This window comes from Girardinichthys multiradiatus, chromosome 5 (genome assembly GCF_021462225.1).
Source record: "Girardinichthys multiradiatus isolate DD_20200921_A chromosome 5, DD_fGirMul_XY1, whole genome shotgun sequence".
Lineage (NCBI taxonomy): Eukaryota > Metazoa > Chordata > Actinopteri > Cyprinodontiformes > Goodeidae > Girardinichthys > Girardinichthys multiradiatus.
In genome coordinates, this window is record NC_061798.1 from 6,644,700 (window position 1) to 6,666,128 (window position 21,429).

The window sequence follows — 21,429 nt, forward strand, 5'->3', positions numbered from 1 at the left end:
AATTCCTATCTCAGAAATAAACCCAATTTCAAACAGACAAGACCTGTACTGTTTAGGCCTGACCAATATGTTTTACATTTAACTGAAAGAAGCTTATTAACATCTCAGAAATGATGCCAGTCATGATGCAGTTCAGACTTGTCCTCAGAGAAGAGGCTTTGCTGATTCACTTTCATCACACCTTTCTTCTACATAAAGGAAGTCAAACTGCTTGCTCATTCAGTTCTGTTTACACTTATCTGCATATTGTTCATCCAAACTGTATGAACAGTTTCAGATGGACATATTTGTTTTATTCTAATACAATAAAGTCAACAAAATTGGCCAGTTGATGTGAAAAGATGGTCTGTATCCGTTCTAAGATTTTACATGTGACCTATTAAACTTCATTGTTTCTGTTGATGAACAATGTTAAACTATATTTATGTAAATTTATCATTCGCATTAAAAACCTTTCTCTGATCCATTAATAAATCGAACAGAAAAACAAACTCTTTCTTATCAGGGGTTTCTATTGCATCATGTAGGATGTAATGAAGATTTTGTATATTTAAAAACATGATAACCTATTCAGGGTTGAACAATTTTAGCAATTAAAACGGAATAAATATTAGAGTTAGTCACTAATAGACTCAATGAGTATTTATTGTTACTCACACCGAGGGTTCTTCAGGAGAAATGTCTGTTTGAATGAACGTTAAGAATCTAACCTAAGCTGATTAAAAGTCAAAATTCTTTTAAGAAGTTGTCTGTTTTTTCTAGTGTTTAAGGAAAGCAGTTGCACAGTCTAATTTTGAATTAGCTGTGTTGCAATGTGCGATTATGGGCTGTCTTATGTTTTTTAAATGTTTGAGAAAATTTCTGGTTGTGAACTTGAAACGGCCGTCCGTGGTCCCTCAGTGTGACAGAAGCACAAACTGCCAGTTCATCTGGCCCAACCAGAGACGACCTACGATAAATATCAAGCAGTATGCTTCAACAGACATCTAAGCTCCTTTACTCCTGCCCCCTTTCCCTCATCCTCCTCTTTCTTTGTTCAGTGTTGGACTTATAATAAGCACATATCGTTAACTTGCTGTCTATTCATTGTTGGACTGATGTCTCGTTAAAATCTGTCTAAGGTGAGTTTTGCAGTCAGGGTCGAGACTCGGGTTATCATTAAGATTTTATGATATTTTGTTTGCACAGTCTGACACGTTAAAGCCATGTATGATTTTTAAAATTAATTAATTGTAGTGGGTGTGACTCAGGAGGGAAAAGCCCACGTCTAAAAAGGCACTGAGCCCCACTTTTATGGGAAGATTTAACTATTACCAAGGTCTTCTTTTCTCAACCAGGGATGCACGCTATACCTGCATTAACACCTGCTGATGTTAGTCAATTTTTAACACATCGGTACTATAAGTAAATTTTCTTATTGGTGCATCCATATTGTCAACTTAAGAGTAGGGTCTCTTCTTTTTGCTCTTGGGTGTTGTACTGCTCTTCCTCAAACCTTTTGTCCTAACATTTCCTGAACTCCTGCACAGATTCCTTGGGTCTTAACAAAATGTCTGAAGTTCTAAACTGCTCTCCTCAGGACCATGTAGATGAATACTACTACTGTTTTGTTGGACACTAGTTAAATGCTAATACATAAATGCCACAGATGGAATTTTTATTGTTCCAATTCAACCATAGATTGATTTCTTTTTGGTGTTTTCGGGCTGGTTAACGTTTAGGCAAAGTTGCTTTTGTCCAGCTGGCTGACCTCCTGAATATCGAGGTGATCACGCTCAAGTCGAGGCCACACCCCCTTGAGAGTTTAATCCCCAACCTTTACCAGTCGGGGCCCAGCCGCTTGCTCTGCAGAGTGGTCCAACACCGGTGAGCGCTCTGAACAATCAGTTATTGCACAATAAAGCGTCTGATGTGAATTAATACACAAAGAAGCGGTGAAGGCAATTTGATGTTGTGGTTTTAGACATTATGTTTGTTCTTTTAACTTTAGGGGCTTTGTTATCGCTTTTGACCTGATCATCCTGGTGAATGCTGTGTTTATTGGTCTGGATGAGGAGAATCCACTGATCTCCAACTCGGAGTGGTTTTTTCTGGCAATCTACGTTCTGGAGATCCTGTTAAAGCTCTACGTGTTTGAGCCCAGGGCCTTCTTCTCCAAACACAGCTTCTGGAACTGGTGAGAATGAGCTTGCAATGTGCGGCATCCACGCTAAATGTCCCATACTTTGTTCTGTCCCACTGCTTTTTATGATTGTTTACAGCCCAAACAACAAAAAGGTATTCTTGTTGTCCACACTGATTTCTATGTAGTTAAAGGTAAAAGCACCACGGTCCTATGATATAATGATATATTTAAAGGAAAAATTCCAAATAAAATGCTCATGATGTGAATGCTTTTCTTCACAAGAAAAAAATCTATTATTCCCACTGCTGCTAAAACCATTCTGATAATTACTATTATAATATTTATTTATTATGTTCATGTAGATGTAAGCAGAAATCTAGAATAAATTCATGGTAAATTTAGCAACTTGGATAAGCTCAACTAAACTCAACTCAAACTAAACTCAGTTTAGTTTCCACAGTATCACTCTCTGTGTTTTAATTTTTTTTACCAGAAAGTTTTCCAAACAGCCAAATTTGTCTTTCTTAAGTGAAGGAAAAGTGTAGCAGCTTTCCTTCAGCAACAGGTGGGGGAGGAGCAGCGCTACCTTATCCTGTTTTCTGGTGGCCATAGAGAATTCTAGTTTTTCCCCACTTTCCCGGATATCTGTTTCAGAGATCATTTAAACTGTAGGACTGGGTTAATGGGAAAATTTGAGCGGTTATACCTGTGACTAGCTATGAGCAAAATAATTCAGATTTTTACTTGTTAGATTTTATTTACCGGTATTTACTTGACCAAATAAGTCTGTTTTGTGCTGGTTCAATAACTAATACAATCCACATATTTCCCTTGTGTACAAAGATTGTCACTTATGTTGATTTTTACCCCCGTCAAGGTGAGATGTGAAGCTGAGGTATGTGACTGCTTTAACTTCTATTTGTCTGTTTTTAGCCAGTTTATGTAAAACCCACCAGGCTAAATGTGGCGAAGCTTGGTGGAGGGTCTGTGTTTGGGTGAGGAAGAACCAGAACAATGTTCTGTTTATCTGGGTTCTTTTTGGTAAAAGAGCAAGACAGAGTAAGCACTTTAGAGGAAAGCGTTGTCAATAAACATGCTGATTTTGAGTTTGGTTAAACAAAGCAAGTCATCAAATTTTGATTACAATTGCATTATCACTTAGCTGTGTCACCTCCATTTCATACAGCTTATCCACATCCCAGATTATAAGTACCAGGTATGTGACACATCTCCGCTCTTATCGGCTGCTTCTTGCTATTGTACATTTAGAAACGCTTGGAGCAGCTCTTTGATGCTTGAAGCAGCAGCTGTGTTCATATGGAAACATTTAGGAGCCGAGCAGCTTCTGAGTTATGTGGCTTAGTTTATGGTCAGAGTCTGAAAGTAAAAACGTCATGAAAAAATTAGTTGTGTTACTTGGTTTTTTCTTTCAGATTTCTCTCTGTGTATGTTTGTTCAGCTCAGTGCAAGCAGCCTGCTATACTATTACTGCACTGGAGCACTTTGGTTGTTTTTCTGGTTTATGTTGGATTTTAGAATTCCCTCTTTTTCAGAGAAGATCTTTTTGTGTTTCTCAACTAACACAGATGGATGTAAGAAACCAAATTAAATATGGTGTAATGCAATGTTTTCATAAAATAATAAACAAGTAAAATTATTTCTGCATAAGGTTAGATCATTTCTTTGACTGTTAATTTAATACATTTATTAGAATTCAAAGAAACCTAAACCAATATACAGTGGTTTAAGCAAATGGATATGAAATGGAAGTAGGTAGGTATGAAATGGGATATAAAGTGGACCAGAGCCAGTAGTACCTAATTAGGGAAGATGTTTTCATTTGTTTGTTGTTTTGGCCTTTGGTTCACCAGGTGAGCATTACCTCTTACTGGTAGATTTTATTTTTTTGCTTCTGTAAATAAATCAAACTCTCTGTTTGGGAGACCGTCATTCCTGGCATAGAATTTGGGACTGGGTCGCAACTTTCTCCTTGTATAATTAATGCGTTCCACGACCTGTAGGGCCAGTTTGGGTGTAGGAGGAGATGGAGGCTCCTCTCTGTCCCCAGACTGGGCATAGAATTTATTGAACAATTCACCTGCAGTTGAAAATAACTCTTAGAAAATCACTACTGAATACAAAAGTTTAAAACCAAGAGAACAATGTGCTGCTGGACCGCTGGTCCATTTTAAACAGCCAGATGTTAGGCAGGAACCAATCAGCTGCTGCCAACTCCTCAGTTCAGACCAACAGAGGCAACCAGCTACAAGGGAACTGTAGAGAGACAACCACATATCTTCTGTGGAGGAAGAAACACTCTATTACCTAAAAACAAAAGCCCAAAGCAATAAAAATATAAAAATAATCATGGCCAGGGTCAAAATGTGTATGTTCTGTCTAGATGAATGCCTCAGTATTCAGTTTGTATATCCTGCCATCTTACTTGTTATGAGTCATATTTCGACTGTTTGGTGACACATCAAAATGATTGTATTGTACTTTGTTTTGGCTTACAGTGATGCTATAGGAAAGTTCACTTTCCAGTACGCAAGAAATACAACAGACTGGGCTTTTTTTCTCATGATAGTCGCAATAACAAATTGTGATTGTTCATCAGAAGTGTAGATGTTTGTACCACCTGTACGTTTAATAAACTACCTCAGGAGTTGAAGAACCTTTACACCTTTCTAGCTCCAGCTGTTCCAAGTCTTTTTCTTAAATTTCATGTTATTTTGTACGGTTGCCTGCACCTGCAGATGAGCAATGCAGTTGCGTGACTCTCACCACAGATGTTTGCAGCGGGAAGTTAGGATGCTTTAGAGATGTATTATAAGAACTGGATGGGGGGCTTATATGTTCAATAGTTATACACAAAAAATAGAAACCCATCATTGTTTTCTTACATTTTAGAATCTCTATTGGGAAAAATATGGTTGGAAAATAAATTCTGTTGGACATGTGATGTCTTGCAGGGATGTTCTCTACCCAGTTCTCTTAATGCATTCTCATGTTTCTGTAGCTCAGCATATTAATGTCTGAGTGACAGGCTGCCAACTGAAAACAGTGCTTTTTGTCTCCAGGTTTGACACCATTGTTGTCTTCGCTGCTCTTATCGCCACTATTATCAACTCCGCCCTAAAGTCATGTGAGCTGCTTTTTTTTCCCCTTCTATATTAAACAGTTATATTTAATGTTCCAAAAATAAGGAAAACTGATGTTTTTTTATGATGACGCAATTAATTGTTTCACTTGCTGTGCATTTCCTTTATTTGTGAACTGTTGGTGGTTTAAAAAAAAAAAGAACAATCCAATAAATCTTGGACAGCATCACAAATTACATTTCTTCAGAAAATTGAAAAAAAAGAAATGCATAAGTCAATTTAGAAAACAAAAATAGTCATAGTAGCCGCTTTGCATTATAGTGCCATTTATGCCATACTGTTCTAATGAAAAGCAAACTAATCTGTTGGCAGGAAAAAATATAAAGCTGTACTAACCTGGTTGCACAAGTCTGCACACATGCAGGCAAGTATTTGGCACCTTTTTATCCAGTTTCAACCCAGAGTTTTCTTGATTGAATCGACTAACCCGAAATAAAGTTCTGCAGTCCCTGGAGGATTTTCTTGACATTTGCGTCCTTTAGCTAAAGCCATAGTTTGCAGAGAGGTTATAACTGCTCAAAAGGATTTTCCAAACGAATCAGTCAGGAGAAGGATGCAAAACAATCTGCAGCATTATAAACAGTATCTACCATGGCACAATGAAAACAGCCATTAGTGATAAGACAAATTATGAAAGAATAGTGACAACCCTAAAAATGGACATTTTGCCAGGAGACCAATAGTGATCATGAAGAAGCTGCAGAAACTGGTAGTTGTACATGTCACAAATATCTGCTGTTTTCTCTTTAAATCCAGACTAACAAGTAGGGTTTAGGTTAAAAGCCTTTTCTCCAAAAAAAAAAAAAGAAAAAGTTGTGACCACTATTCGAAAACATGTTTCTAGCCTGTAAACAACACTGCATCATGGAAAGATTACTATGCCCCGAGTTTAGCGTGGTGGTGGTAGTAGTATCATGATGAAGAGGATGAAGTCATCAAATCTTCTAAATAGTAATCAAGTTTTGATCCAAAACCTTCAGAAGTCTGTTAGAAAGATGAAGAGGGATTTAATTTTTCAGCCTCACTGAATCAGAACAGCTTTAACTTGATGCACCCAGGAACAAGTCCAACGGGGATGAGAAGAAGGGTGTTCCATTTTTCTCGACCAGAAATGGGTGGCTTGCCCTCTCCAGGTTGGAGGGGAGCTCATTCATCAAGTGGAGGAGTTCAAGTATCTTGGGATCTTGTTCACGAGTGAGGTGAGAATGGAGCGGGAGATCAACAGATAGATCGATGCGGGTGCCGCAATAATGAGGACACTGTACCGGTCTGTTGTGGTGAGGAGAGAGATCAGTTGAAAGTAAAAACTCCTGATTTACCTGTCGGTTTACTTTCCCACCCCCACCTATTGGCATGAACTTTGGGTCATAACCGAAAGAACGAGATCCCGGATACAAGGGGCTAACCTTCCTCCACAGATATTACCAGGCGCTCCCTAAAGATAGGGTGAGGAGCTCGGCCATCCGGGAGGAGCTCGGAGTAGAGCCGCTGCTCCTCCACATCGAGAGGAGTCAGTTGAGGTGGCTCGGGCATCTATACCGGATGCCTCCTGGACGCCTTCCTCGGGAGGTGATCCAGGCACGTCCCACCGGGAGGAGGCCCAGGGGACGGCCCAGGATTCGCTTGAGGGACTGTGTCTCTTGGCTGGCCTGGGAACACCCTGGGCTTCCCCGGAGGATCTGGAGGAGGGACGTCTGGGTGTCTCTGCTTAGACTGCTGCTGAGACGTGTATGCGGAACAAGACCAGTTTTTGGCAAATATCACTAATTATATTCACATTTTTTTCAATAATTAAATTATCTGGGGACCACATGGAAACCAGGGACAACTAATAATTATTTCAGTGTTAAATGTCTTACCTGTTTGGGTCAATCTACAGGATACTGAAGGTTTTGAATTCAAAGGCTTTTCAACCAGCGGCTATCACAATATGCAGGCAAATTATGACAATTACGAACCTCACCCACTGAGGGAGCCTTTGTCCCAGGAACCGGTGACTTTGGGCTCCTCCACCAAGTAGCTGAGGTAATGTCTTGCCTCAGATGTGGAAGAGAGGTCCTCTCCCAGTAGGAGCAGATAAGAGACATAACATTTTTAGATTCATTGTGAAGCCACTTCCTTCTGTTGTTTTTAAAGTAATGGTTCTGTTTTCACAGGATATACATGTATATTTCAATAAAGAGCAAACTTCTTTCATGGTCTCATGTATTTACGGCACAAAACTTTAAACACAATATATTGTGTTCTGATGCAGCGGGCGGATATACCAGCCGGCAGGTTCTGGACATTGTCTTCATCCTGCGAGTCCTCAGATTGATCCGGGTGGTGGACCGCATAGAAAGGTTTTGTTTGCACGTTCTTTCATAAGTCATTCATAAGTCTTTTTCTGGTTGTGCATCATTTATGTGTACGTACCAGTCGTTCAGCAATCAGTCAGCCAATGATCAAAATCACTCATATTCAGTAAAAGTTAGCAGAAAGTTTGCTGTGATGCATAAATGAGGATAATCTTATATTCCCTTTTCTGTTGGATTCAAAACTACTAGCTCTTTTCAAGAAACTTGAAGCACATTGGTTCCTTATGGTCAAAGTGAAATCTGACTGTGACATTTAAATAAAGCTTACACAGAGTAGTTTATATGTCAGACCTCAAAGAAAAACCGAAAGCCTTATCAGTGCATCTCAAGTACGTTAACGTTTTTGCATCTAACTGCAATAAAAGGTGTAAATAGCCCCACATTATTTGATGAAGGAAGTTATGTCACTATGGTTTGTATGGCTATTTTTCCAACAATGGAGCACCTCACTTTGTGTTGTAACCTTATCATTTGTGTTGATCTGTGCTCCATTAATGTTGCTCGGCTAACCTAGAAATTTATACTCTTAGGTTTCGTGCAATCATCAATACACTGATCAGAATTGGACCTGCAATTCTCACATTTGGACAGCTCATTCTTGTAAGTAGCCTGTAGTTGAACTCGCTAAAGTTGGTCAATGTCTGGATGAAAATCTCCAAATAAGATCCATTTCAATTAACTATAACTGCAGCCATACTACGAGTCATTTAAAGGTATATTAAGCAAAACAATAAAATCTGTTTCTTTTGTTTGGAACTTCATACTTTAAGTGTTTCTGCATGAGATGATAGAATAACATTAGTTCTGCAAATATTTAATCTAATCTAAATGACTAGTATAAAGTTTATACCATAAAGGCACTTTGTTCACCAAAGTTCTACCTGTTCATAATAGGAAGCATGATCTATTTTAAAGTAATCAATGTTATATTTGTGAAGACATTTCAGGCTGAACTCATGCTTTGGCTGATGAGCCACAAATGTTGTAACATTGGGCTTGTAGACGACATGTAACTTGGTGATGTGAGCAGAGTGTGTGTGTGTCTGCTGCAACCCATGTTGTTGTATAGGCATTGGCGCGTTGCGTGTGTGCAGGTGTGGATAAGCACTGAAAGGTGCACTTTTACCCTGGTGGGGCAGGAAAGAGGTTGTTGGGTAGCTGTAATTTTTGTCGACCGCTATTACTTTATTCTGGTTTACTTTTACAATCCAATATCCATCCCTTCAGTATTCCTGCCGCTAAATCCAGACTCTGTACCATTACTGTGATATCCGCATGTCTTATTACAATAAAGCACCCAACCGCATCTTGAATCCAGCCGTCTCTGTAAAGGCCTATAGCGCGTTACGCAAATCTATAAGACCCAACCATACCTCTCAGCAGCATTTAAAGGAATGAGATCAACTAGGAAGCCGCTCCAGGGCTAAACGTTGTTATTGTTCACCTCTTTCTCAGGTGGTGTATTACATCTTTGCCATGGTGGGAATGGAGCTGTTCAAAAACAAATTGAAGTTCTATGAAGACCTCAGCAACCCAAAGAGCACATACTGTGGGAACCCTTTGCTGAAAGGCTCCACATTCGCACAACTCGGCTACTGCAAAAACAACTTTAATAACGTGGTGTCCTCCTTCATCCTGCTATTGGAGCTCACTGTGGTCAACCAATGGCACGATATCCTTTTACACAAGCACCCGCCAATGCTCACTGCAGGTTGTTCCTCCCCTTTTCAACAGGAATCCTTAATTATCTTTAATTTTGTAAGTATTTAGGATGAAATCCCAATGTTTTGATTCTTTAATCTGATCCCACTGCTCGGCACCGGATTTGCCACCGTCACTCATAAATCAGCCCTGATCTTCTTCGTCCTCTTCCACGTCATGGTCGTGATCATCATCATCAAGTATAAACAGTTGCTACCAATTATTTTCTGATACACACAGCAAAGCAATGTCATTGAAAAAAAATCCGACATTTTATGAAGACCAATGTGGAATGCAAACAATCCATTAAACATATGGTTTTGTTACCAGGGAGTAACATGAAATGTTAATTATTGGGAGATGATTTAGAAACTGTAATTGTATTCCACCAAATTCAACTCTATTGAATCATATTTCAGTTTTTAGCCCCAAAATTCTATTTAAGATCTACAGGTACATCTCACAAAATTAGAATATTGCGTAATAGTGCATTTTTTGCCAGTTATCTCAGAAAGTGAAACTCCTGTTATATAGAATCATTACACATAGAGTGATTAGTCCAAGCCTGTGTTTCTTGTAATTTTGATGGTTATGAAGAAAACCTAAAATTCTGTCTGTGAAAATTAGAATACTGTGAAAAAGTTCAGAACTGGACACTCATGGTGTCACACTCTAAGCGGCTAATGAACTTAATTAACATCTTAACTTAATTAATATCTGCAAAGGTTTCCTGAGCCTTTAAACCAGGGGTTTAACCAGGAGTTCCACAGAGTTCTGCTAATGGCCTCATTATGTGATTCAGGTGTTGACAGAGAGACGCATCTAAAAGCTTCAGAGCACCGACCCTTGAGGACTGGACATCTGTGCTTTAAATGGTCTGTCACTCTGGGTCATAGGCGACACAATCATGGGGAAAATTGCTGACTGGACAAATGTCCAGAAGACAGTCATTGACACCCTCTACAATGAGGGTAAGCCACAAAAGGTAATTGTTCAAGAAGCTGGTTGTTCAGAGTTCTGTATCCAAGCATATTAACAGAAAATTTAGTAGAAGGAACAACTGTGGTAGGAATAGATGCACAAGCCACAGGGAGAACCACAGCCTTCAGAGGATTGTCATGTGAAATCCATTCAAAAATTTGGGGGAGCTTTACAAGGACTGAGCCACAACACACAGACGAATGTACAGGTCCTTCTCAAAATATTAGCATATTGTGATGAAGTTCATTATTTTCCATAATGTAATGATGAAAATTTAACATTCATATATTTTAGATTCATTGCACACTAACTGAAATATTTCAGGTCTTTTATTGTCTTAATACGGATGATTTTGGCATACAACTCATGAAAACCCAAAATTCCTATCTCACAAAATTAGCATATTTCATCCGACCAATAAAAGAAAAGTGTTTTTAATACAAAAAACGTCAACCTTCAAATAATCATGTACAGTTATGCACTCAATACTTAGTCAGGAATCCTTTGGCAGAAATGACTGCTTCAATGCGGCGTGGCATGGAGGCAATCAGCCTGTGGCACTGCTGAGGTCTTATGGAGGCCCAGGATGCTTCGATAGCGGCCTTTAGCTCATCCAGAGTGTTGGGTCTTGAGTCTCTCAACGTTCTCTTCACAATATCCCACAGATTCTCTATGGGGTTCAGGTCAGGAGAGCACAGTGATACCATGGTCAGTAAACCATTTACCAGTGGTTTTGGCACTGTGAGCAGGTGCCAGGTCGTGCTGAAAAATGAAATCTTCATCTCCATAAAGCTTTTCAGCAGATGGAAGCATGAAGTGCTCCAAAATCTCCTGATAGCTAGCTGCATTGACCCTGCCCTTGATAAAACACAGTGGACCAACACCAGCAGCTGACACGGCACCCCAGACCATCATTGACTGTGGGTACTTGACACTGGACTTCTGGCATTTTGTCATTTCCTTCTCCCCAGTCTTCCTCCAGACTCTGGCACCTTGATTTCCGAATGACAAGCAGAATTTGCTTTCATCCGAAAAAAGTACTTTGGACCACTGAGCAACAGTCCAGTGCTGCTTCTCTGTAGCCCAGGTCAGGCGCTTCTGCTGCTGTTTCTGGTTCAAAAGTGGCTTGACCTGGGGAATGCGGCACCTGTAGCCTATTTCCTGCACACACCTGTGCACAGTGGCTCTGGATGTTTCTACTCCAGACTCAGTCCACTGCTTCCGCAGGTCCCCCAAGGTCTGGAATCGGCCCTTCTCCACAATCTTCCTCAGGGTCCGGTCACCTCTTCTCGTTGTGCAGCGTTTTCTGCCACACTTTTTCCTTCCCACAGACTTCCCACTGAGGTGCCTTGATACAGCACTCTGGGAACAGCCTATTCGTTCAGAAATGTCTTTCTGTGTCTTACCCTCTTGCTTGAGGGTGTCAATAGTGGCCTTCTGGACAGCAGTCAGGTCGGCAGTCTTACCCATGATTGGGGTTTTGAGTGATGAACCAGGCTGGGAGTTTTAAAGGCCTCAGGAATCTTTTGCAGGTGTTTAGAGTTAACTCGTTGATTCAGATGATTAGGTTCATAGCTCGTTTAGAGACCCTTTTAATGATAAGCTAATTTTGTGAGATAGGAATTTTGGGTTTTTATGAGCTGTATGCCAAAATCATCCGTATTAAGACAATAAAAGACCTGAAATATTTCAGTTAGTGTGCAATGAATCTAAAATATATGAATGTTAAATTTTCATCATTACATTATGGAAAATAATGAACTTTATCACAATATGCTAATATTTTGAGAAGGACCTGTACTAGACCTGGGCTACAAACGTTGCATTCCTCATGTCAAGCCACTCCTGAACCAGAGACAACATCAGAAGCGTCTTGCTTTAAATCAAGATTAAAAACTTATTTCTTTAGAGTGGCCTTTGACTGTGCCATCTAAGCATAATTAGTTACGTTTTCAGTCCAATTTTCCTTTCATTTCTTATCCATCATTCTATTTTCTTTATTTTCTTTATTTATTTATTTTTATTACCTCTGTTGTTTGATTTTATCATTTGATTTGTTATTCTGTGTCTGTATCTGTGTTTATTTGCTTTGTGATTGTATTGTAATTGTATGTACAGCACTTTGGGTGTCTCGTTGCTGAAAAGCGTTATATAAATAAACTTACCTTACCTTAGCTTACCTGGGCTAAGGAGAAAAGGAACTCGGCTGTTGCTCAGTGGTCCTGTTTTCAGATGAAAGTAAATTCTGAATTTCATTTGGAAATCAAGGCCCCAGAGTCTGGAGGAAGAGTGGAGAGGCACAGAATCCATATTGCTTGAAGTCCAGTGTGATGGTTTGGGGTGCCATGTCATCTGCTGGTGTTGGTCCACTGTGTTTTCTGAAGTCCACAATCAATTAAGCCATTTACCAGCAAACTTTTGATCACTTCATGCTTCCTTCTGCTGACAAGCTTTATGGAGATGTTGATTTCATTTTCCAGCAGAACTTGGTACCTGCCCACTCTACCAAAGGTACCAAACTTTGGTTTTAATGACCATGGTGTTTCTGTTCTTGATTGGCCAATAAACTCCCCTGACCTGAACCCCATAGAGAATCTATGAAGTATTGTCAAGAGGAAGATGAGAGACCCCAGACCCAACAAGGCAGATGACCTGAAGGCAGCTATCAAAACAATCTGGGCTTCCATTACATCTACGCAGAACCACAGACTGATCACCTCAATGCCACGGCGCATCGATGCAATAATTCATGCAAGAGGATCCCCAACCAAGTATTGAATGCATAGAAATGGGCATGCTTTTATGAAGCCTTACATTTGTGCTTAGAACATCCTTTTTTGATTTGTCTAAAGTGATATTCTACCTGTAAGTTATAATCATCACAATTACAAGAAAGAAAAGCTTGAAATATTTTACTCTGTCAGATGAATCTCTATAAAATAACCGTTTCACTTTCTGAAATCACTGGCAAAAAATATTGCACTTTTACACAATATTCAAATTTTCTGAGATGCACCTGTGAAGTATGTTCATAAAACAAATGTCTGGGTTTGTTACTCTGGTCACAGACCTGGAATTAAAGAGACATTCACAAACTCCCATCAAGATCAGGATCGGGTAATAATAATCAGCTTTGTTGGCAAATGTACAGTTAGAGCACCTACCATTTGAATTAAAATGATTCAACGCCCCACTAAAAATCAGGTTTAGTAAAATATAAAACTGGCAACAGGGCATGCCAATAGAAAATAACAAATTAATCGAGCAAGAACCACTTAAGTAGCTTAACACAACTAATATTACAAGTGCTTTCTCCAAATTAAAGAAAAAGGGAGGTCCAGTGATGCCCAAGTTTCAGTTTCCTCACAGATGGCATGGGATTTTTCCGAAGATTTTCTGATACATGATGAAATCCATCACCAAACTCTAAATGTTGCAGCTTAGTGTGAATTTGAGTGCTATATTGTTAGAATTTCAATCCTACAATTTTCTACCAAAAATACATTCCTACTTTTCCTCAGTACTTGAAACTTGTTAATGACATCTCTTTCTCTTCTCTTTTTCAGTATCTTCGTGGCGTTCGTCCTCGAGGCGTTCTTTGTGGAGTACTCTGTGGGTAAAGGTGATCTGCAAACATCTCTGGAGAGGAAGATTGAGGAACTTGAGCTTGCCGTGGCACAGTAATGTTACCCCTGTCTTACTTGCATTATAGTGATTGTACATTGCAGGATAACCCTGGAGGATTTAGAGCGTTACCACAACACTTAAGACGGGTTTGATTGTTGTAACACAAATAAAGGCTTTTCCGTTCATAATTAGGAAAATTCTACTAATTTTCGCCATGCAATTTTTGCTTTAAAATGTGAATTAAAAAAAGGTAACTTATATTTATCTTTTAGTGAAATTACCTGTCTAATCTATTTCTTTCCAATCAGAAACATTGTTCTTCGTTGACTGTGGATGATATTACATTTAAATCTGTCTGTGGTATGAATAATTTAGGGCTTAACTCTATTATGTAGTTTGGATAGATAATATGATTATATTTCATTTTATTTTAGCATCTATTTACTTAGTTTCTAGTTATAATAATGTGCCAATCTTTTCAGGTTGTTTAGTGGTTCATTATCATCTCAGTATGGCTATTGGTTATCATGTTGTGGGCCTCTATGCATCCTCATGCTGTTAGTTTGTATCATTTGGTCGCTATGTTGAACAGTTTTAGTGCTTTTAGTTATACCTGTATCACTGGTTTGTAGGATTTTGACACAGTGTTGTATTGTGCACACTTTTTTGTTGTACTTTTACGTTTTTTTTTAGTTTAGTTTTTTTGTTACTGATTTATATCTGCCGAGATTTGCTTTTATATCACATGCATACATTGTATTTACCTTTACCAGGGAGAAGCTGGAGGACAATTTGGTCAATGCCATGGAAACCATTGACAACAACTTAGGAACTGGGCAGTCACCCACAGCCAACCTGCCTACACTATTATTTAAAGTTTCTTCAAAAAGTAAGTCGTTGTATGTATGGCAGAGGTAGGAGAAAAAGCTTTTGTTTTAAAGAATATGAGGAAGGAAATTGTTACTTTTTACATTTTGAACTAAGGAAGTGTTGGAATTTGAAAGATCCACAAATTTACAGTCATGATGTAAAGAAAGTACACAACCTTTTAATGCCAGGTTTTTTTTTATTGCATACAATAAAAATAATCAGTTCTTTAGCAGGTTCTAATATTATTTAAATCTGTCTTCAAGAGTAGAAAAAGCACATTGTCATTATTTATATAAACATTAAGCCAACTTTAAAATGTTTAGTGTGGAAAACTAGGTCCACCCTCACGTCTTCCAAAGGCCTTTTAAGAAAGTAACAACCGGCTGCTGCTTGTATAACTGATTAATTGAAGGTTCTTCTCTTACATTAAAAGCAGGAGTTTGCTGGTCTGGGGAAAATATATCATCCATGACCTTGGAGAAGTGCTATGAATTCTTATGTCATTTCCAAACTTTTTTGAAGCTCACATTCCACATTGAGACAAATTCTCAATCGCACTATTCAAACATTTGGAGGAGTTTAAGTATCTTGGGGTCTTTTTCACGATTGAGGGTAGAATGGAGCGGGAAATCGACAGACGGATCGGTGCGGCTGCCGCAATAATGGGGACGCTGTGCCGGTCCATTCTGGTGAAAAGAGAGCTGAGCTGAAAAGCAAAGCTCTCGATTTACCAGTCGGTCTACGTTCCTACCCTCACCTATGGCCATGAACTTTGGCTAATGACCGAAAGAACGAGATCCTGGATACAAGCGGCTGAAATGAGCTTCCTCCATAGAGTGGCCGGGCACTCCCTTAGAGACAGGGTGAGGAGCTCGGCCATCCGGGAGGGGCTCGGAGTAGAGCCGTTGCTCCTCCACATCGAGAGGAGCCAGTTGAGGTGGCTCGGGCATCTATACCGGATGCCTCCTGGATGCCTTCCTCGGGAGGTGTTCCAGGCACGTCCCATTGGGAGGAGGCTCAGGACATGCTGGAGAGACTGTGTCTCTCGGCTGGCCTAGGAACGCCTTGGGCTCCTCCCATAGAAGCTGGAGGAGGGGTCCGGGGAGAGGGACGTCTGGGCGTCTCTGCTGAGTCTGCTGCCACCCTGACCCGGTCCTGGATGAAGCGGAAGACGACGAGTACGAGGAACCTTTAGAGAGCTGTGCTGTAACTAATGTCTGGAACGCTGGAAAGAGTGGGCAAGAATTCCTCCAAAATGTGAGAGACTGATATTTGTACAGAAATAGATTGAGAGTTACTAAAGATGGGTTTTATAAGCAAATGAATTATGGGGTCTATCCTTCTTAGTTTTTTAAACCTTTTCCATTTTTGGTCCATCTTACTTTGCTAAATAATGACCTTCATAGCTCTTTGTACATCTCAAGTTGGATTTTAATATTGTTAGAACCTGCTCTGAACCCAGCACAAGCTAAAGGGATTAATTATGTCATTCTGTCAGCCAGTTGTCTGTGGGTGCCCACACAACGTTTCTGAGTTTAATTTTCCTGAATGATTCTTTTCTTGGTTACTGACTTGCACTGAATAGAAAGAAGGTTGTTTATAAATGTCTTTCTGTTTTATGTTGACCAGTGGATTGTCTTGTTTCTTTCAGGATACCGGACAGTGGACGCTTTATTGCAGCGGATGTTTGAGGCGGATCTCGACCCAGAGGATTTCGCTGAAAATGACATTCCTGAAGACCAGACTGGGAACTTTGCAAACCCAACATTTGCCACAGCATAGAAAGCACAGCGTTAAAGGGAAACTGTATCATTAGATATAGTTCTACATGTTGAAATGTGATACTTATCCAGTGCAATGTATCAACTGTTTAATCGTGTCATGATCTGAGTTGATGTTTTATTTTTATACTTGCATCTAAGAGCAAAGTGTAGATGCAAACCAAATGTGCATTTTCACAAAAAAGAATATTTGCATTACTGTCTTGTGTGTTGAATTATTAATTAAAAACCCTAAACATTAGAAATAGTTTCAGATGAAACAAGCAAACTTCTTGTATTGTATTTGCAGTGAAAAAGCAAATGGCATGCTGTATGTATACTCTATACCAACAGGTTTTTATTAGTAAAGGACAGTATCATTAAACTCTTTAAGAAAACATATTAATTATTATTACACACAGAACGATATGTTTGAACGGTTTCTGATTATTTTGTAGTTGTTTATTTTGATTATTCTTGCTTCTATCTAATGAAAAGCCAAAATTCACCTTTGTTATGTAAGACCAAAATAGAAATATTTTTTTGTACAGAAATATAATGTTGTGGCCATGTTATGGTCTACAAAAAATCATTTGTCCTCAATAGTTGTCCAGCAGACAGTCACTGACACCTTCCACAAGGATGGTAAGCCACAAAAGGTCATTATTTAAAAGCTGGATGTCCTGTCAGTTGTAAACAAGCAGGTTTATGGAAAGTTAAGTGGCAGGAAAATGTGTGGTAGAAAAGTGCACAAGCCTCTGATAAAACCACAGTCTTTAGAGGTTCATGAAGCAAAGCTCATTACGGAGTTTTGAGAGATTTACAAGGTGTGGACTGCAGCAGAAGTCAGAACATCAAGAGCCAACACACACAGACATGTGAAAGACATGGGCTACAACTATCACATTCAGTTGGTTAAGCCACTCCTGAACCAGAGAAAAAAATTAAAAGTGTTCTTGAGAAAAGGGACTGGACTTTGCTCAGTTGTTCAGAGTCCTCATTTTAGATACAAAGTAAATGTTGTATTTCACTTGGAAATCAAAGTCCCAGAATGTGGGGAAATGTGAGGTGGCACAGAATCCAAGCTACTTGAGCTCCATGTTATCTGGTGCTGTTGGTCCACTGTATTTTATGAAATCCAATGTCAGCACAGCTGACACAGCAAGAAAACATTTTGAGCACTTAATTATTCTCTCTGTTAACAATCTTTATTGAGATGATTGTTTCAGGAAAAGTGGCACCTTCCCTCGGTGCCAAAGGTACCAAAAGCCCCTTTAATAACCAAGGTGTTGTGCTTAATTGGGTTCAGGTTAGCTTGGGATATGGTCATGAGGAAGAGAGACACGTGACCCAACAATGCAGATGGGCTGAAGTTTTCAATTTAAAGCCAACTGGGCTTCCTCTTATATAAGAGACTCAATTTTCTATTGGTTTTATGTAATACTTTAATTTTCTGATACACTGAATCTTCTGATGCACCTTTTTGAAACCCACTTTTTTTCCTCTCAACTATTTTACATGTTGCAGTTATTCATTGGTTTCTTGAAGCTAGTGGAACATAACTTAAAGGGGAAGGCTTTGATCTTAATTTCCAGCCAAAATGAAATATAATTTTAATTCCTTTTCAATTTCATTACAGTTTAACATTCAACTAGATTACAGCCAAGGACTGCTATAGCTAAACGTCTTATTGGTTAAAATTTTATATCTTAGCCACATTAACATCACCACATTACAAACAGTTTTTTTTGTCTAGAATAAACAGCATATTTTACATAGTATGTTTTACTACTATTGCAAACATTTGCCAGTATCTGATGATTCAACAGAGGTGGAGTTATTCCCCTACTGGAGATTACATGTAACTGCAGCCAGCAGATGCTTATCGCGTCGTCAAACTCTCATCTATTATGATTGTTTCTTTCAAACATACAACATGAGAAGCGGTTTTTTTTTTTTTATTATGTCTACTCAAAATTGTATACACATGTTCTCCTGAAACTATAGAATAACATTGAACAGGTTATTGATATCAGTAACTACATTTAAGATCTGCAGGTCGGCGCAGTAGCGTATAGACAATGGATCATTGTAGATCGTCTTCTATTTATTTCCGTCAATTTCAATGATGGTTTACAGATTATGAAATGTCAAAATTCAGTTTCTAAGAAAGGTGGAACACTAATGGAGAACAATAACATTTTTTTTTTAGATTTGCCTCGGAAGAAGAATGAAGGTTCTGCTGAGTTTACTAGTTGAAAGTTGGAAAACAAGTGGGATTTGCTAATTGTAATTGTAGTAGCTTCCGGTGTTACGTCGATTCGCGTTTCTCCATCAGATACGGTTTCCCCAGCGTCTCCTTGCCGCTCACGCGGCAAAAAAGGCGCGTGCTTGTTGCAGGCTCGGAACCGTCGCGCTGTGCTCGCACCACAGGGGAATTACGGTAACCCTGAAAGCTCAAATGTCATGTTTCGGAGAAGTCGATCTACATTTGTTTAGCTAGTGTGTTGTTATTAGATAAACTAATATATCATCATTTTATAGATAGATAGATAGATAGATAGATAGATAGATAGATAGATAGATAGATAGATAGATAGATAGATAGATAGATAGATAGATAGATAGATAGATGTAAATATAACGACACATATTTATATACACACACACAGACGTATATATATATATATATATATATATATATATATATAGAGAGATTTATTACAGGGGGGACGGTATCTGACGGTGTGGAGATCCATCAGGATGCGTTTCCGCTGTTTAACACAGGAGGAACGGTATCTGATGGAGTTTATAGGACCGTCAGATACCGTTTCCCTTGTTTTGTGCAGGGGGGATCTGACGGGGTTTATAGTACATTTATAGGACCATATAGGATCACAACAGTATAGATATCTGTAGTCTCTCTCTCTCTCTCTCTCTCTCTCTCTCTCTCTCTCTCTCTCTCTATATATATATATATATATATCTATATCTATACATGTCTGTGTGTGTGTATATAAATATGTGTCATTATATTTACATCTATCTATCTATCTATCTATCTATCTATCTATCTATCTATCTATCTATCTATCTATCTATCTATCTATCTATCTATCTATCTATCTATCTATCTATCTATCTATCTATCTATCTATCTATCTATCTATCTATCTATCTATCTATCTATAAAATGATGATATATTAGTTTATCTAATAACACACTAGCTAAACAAATGTAGATCGACTTCTCCGAAACACGACATTTGAGCTTTCAAGGTTACCGTAGTTCCCCTGTGGCGCGAGCACAGCGCGACGGTTCCGAGCCTGCAACAAGCACGCGCCTTTTTTGCCGCGTGAGCGGCAAGGAGACGCTGGGGAAACCGTATCTGATGGAGAAACGCGAATCGACGTAACACCGGCAACAAGTTCATAATACATTTGTCTCAATATTTCGGCGTTCAAACACTAAAAAACGTGTCGGCAAATAGTGGCTGTACAATTCTAATTGGGCCACTAGCTTAATTACATGTCTGAAGTACTAGTGTAGGCCCCTAGCTGCAGCCTAAACTACATTTTAATATGAGTTGCAGCCATACTGAATAGTAAACTCCAGAAAGTCACGACTTTCCAAGTTCATGGGGTATTTTGTTATATTTCCAACCCGAAAATGCAAGTTCTGAGAAGAAATTAAAGGCACCACCTGGTAGTAGTCCACTTCGATTTGTCCAGGAGTTCTCAAATGTTTCTCTGTTATACTTTTCTTTGGAGCAGTTTCTTATTATGCCAAGATCAATATGCCACAAGAACTTATCATTTTTGCTTGTATATTTAATAAGCATTACATCATAATTACTTCATTAGTTAATCAACTGTGCCAACATTTTATTCAGAGCACAAGTGAAAGCGGTTCAAGTACGTGCACCACAGCTTAGTAACTACTAACCTAAACAGGTTTAATAATTCATAGCAAAATGAGAGTAACTGCGCGTTGCAGTGGTTGAGACAACCCATCAGCAGGGGGCGCAGTGGAGCCATAGCTTGAACATAGAAACGCCGAGGAAGCGTGTGGTGCTGATGCTGTAGAGATGGAGCAGAGGGAGTGGAAGCTGCTCGGTTCTTTATCCTCCGGACAGATAGCAACATTCAGGTAAGACAAACAGGCGAGAAATCACACAAGAGCTAAAAGAAACAGCTGGTTGAACTGACCACAAGTGACACTGTTGAGGAGAGACAGACTGTGTGTGTGTTTGTGTGTGTGTGTGTGTGTGTGTGTGTGTGTGTGTGTGTGTGTGTGTGTGTGTGTGTGTGTGAGGCCACAGGCTGGATGGATGTCAGACCAGCAAAAGCTCTAGGAGAGAGAGAACAAAATTTTTCAGCATTGTGGAGTGTGAGACATTCACTCAGCAGGTACATTTTGATCAAATAAAAAGGAAGCAGGAGACGGACGACAATAAACAATGTGGTAACAGGCCCAAATAGAATGAAGCATTCAGAAGGTGCTAGTAGTGTGGGAGTTACCAGTCTCTCATGCCTCACCCAGAGACGTAGTTGAACTTTTTCCCAGTTTTCCCGGTATTTATTATACTGCGATTTATTGTGATAGACCCACGAAAAGTAGCATGAATGAAGTGAAATCCTAGAACACCAGTATTCTCTAAAATAGTTCAAATATTTTACTACTTCGTTTTGACATTTGTTTTACAAACAAAAATCAGAAAGGTTTGGTGTGCATTTTTATGCACCCTTCCTTTACTCTGAAACCTCTATGCAACTTACTGTCTTCAGTGCTCACAAAATTACAAAACTGAGTCCACCTGTGTCTAACATAAGCTCAATATACATCC

The 21,429-nt window shown here is 39.1% G+C and overlaps 2 protein-coding genes across 2 annotated transcripts in view; both read left to right on the forward strand.

The window, feature by feature from the left end:
* The window catches only part of tpcn3 (two pore segment channel 3), a 37,428-nt gene extending 20,422 nt beyond the window's left edge, over positions 1 to 17,006 (forward strand). The window contains exons 10-19 of the mRNA XM_047366586.1: positions 1,722 to 1,866; positions 1,991 to 2,176; positions 5,206 to 5,270; positions 7,541 to 7,628; positions 8,174 to 8,243; positions 9,099 to 9,315; positions 9,454 to 9,544; positions 13,892 to 14,005; positions 14,726 to 14,841; positions 16,474 to 17,006. Coding sequence (XP_047222542.1) covers positions 1,722 to 1,866; positions 1,991 to 2,176; positions 5,206 to 5,270; positions 7,541 to 7,628; positions 8,174 to 8,243; positions 9,099 to 9,315; positions 9,454 to 9,544; positions 13,892 to 14,005; positions 14,726 to 14,841; positions 16,474 to 16,604 — 1,223 coding nt within the window. The 3' untranslated portion in view covers positions 16,605 to 17,006. The remainder of the gene's footprint in view (positions 1 to 1,721; positions 1,867 to 1,990; positions 2,177 to 5,205; positions 5,271 to 7,540; positions 7,629 to 8,173; positions 8,244 to 9,098; positions 9,316 to 9,453; positions 9,545 to 13,891; positions 14,006 to 14,725; positions 14,842 to 16,473) is intronic.
* Positions 17,007 to 20,635: 3,629 nt separating this feature from the next.
* The window catches only part of ttbk1a (tau tubulin kinase 1a), a 66,917-nt gene continuing 66,123 nt past the window's right edge, over positions 20,636 to 21,429 (forward strand). The window contains exon 1 of the mRNA XM_047365187.1: positions 20,636 to 20,732. The gene's annotated coding sequence lies outside the window, so the exon portion shown is untranslated. The remainder of the gene's footprint in view (positions 20,733 to 21,429) is intronic.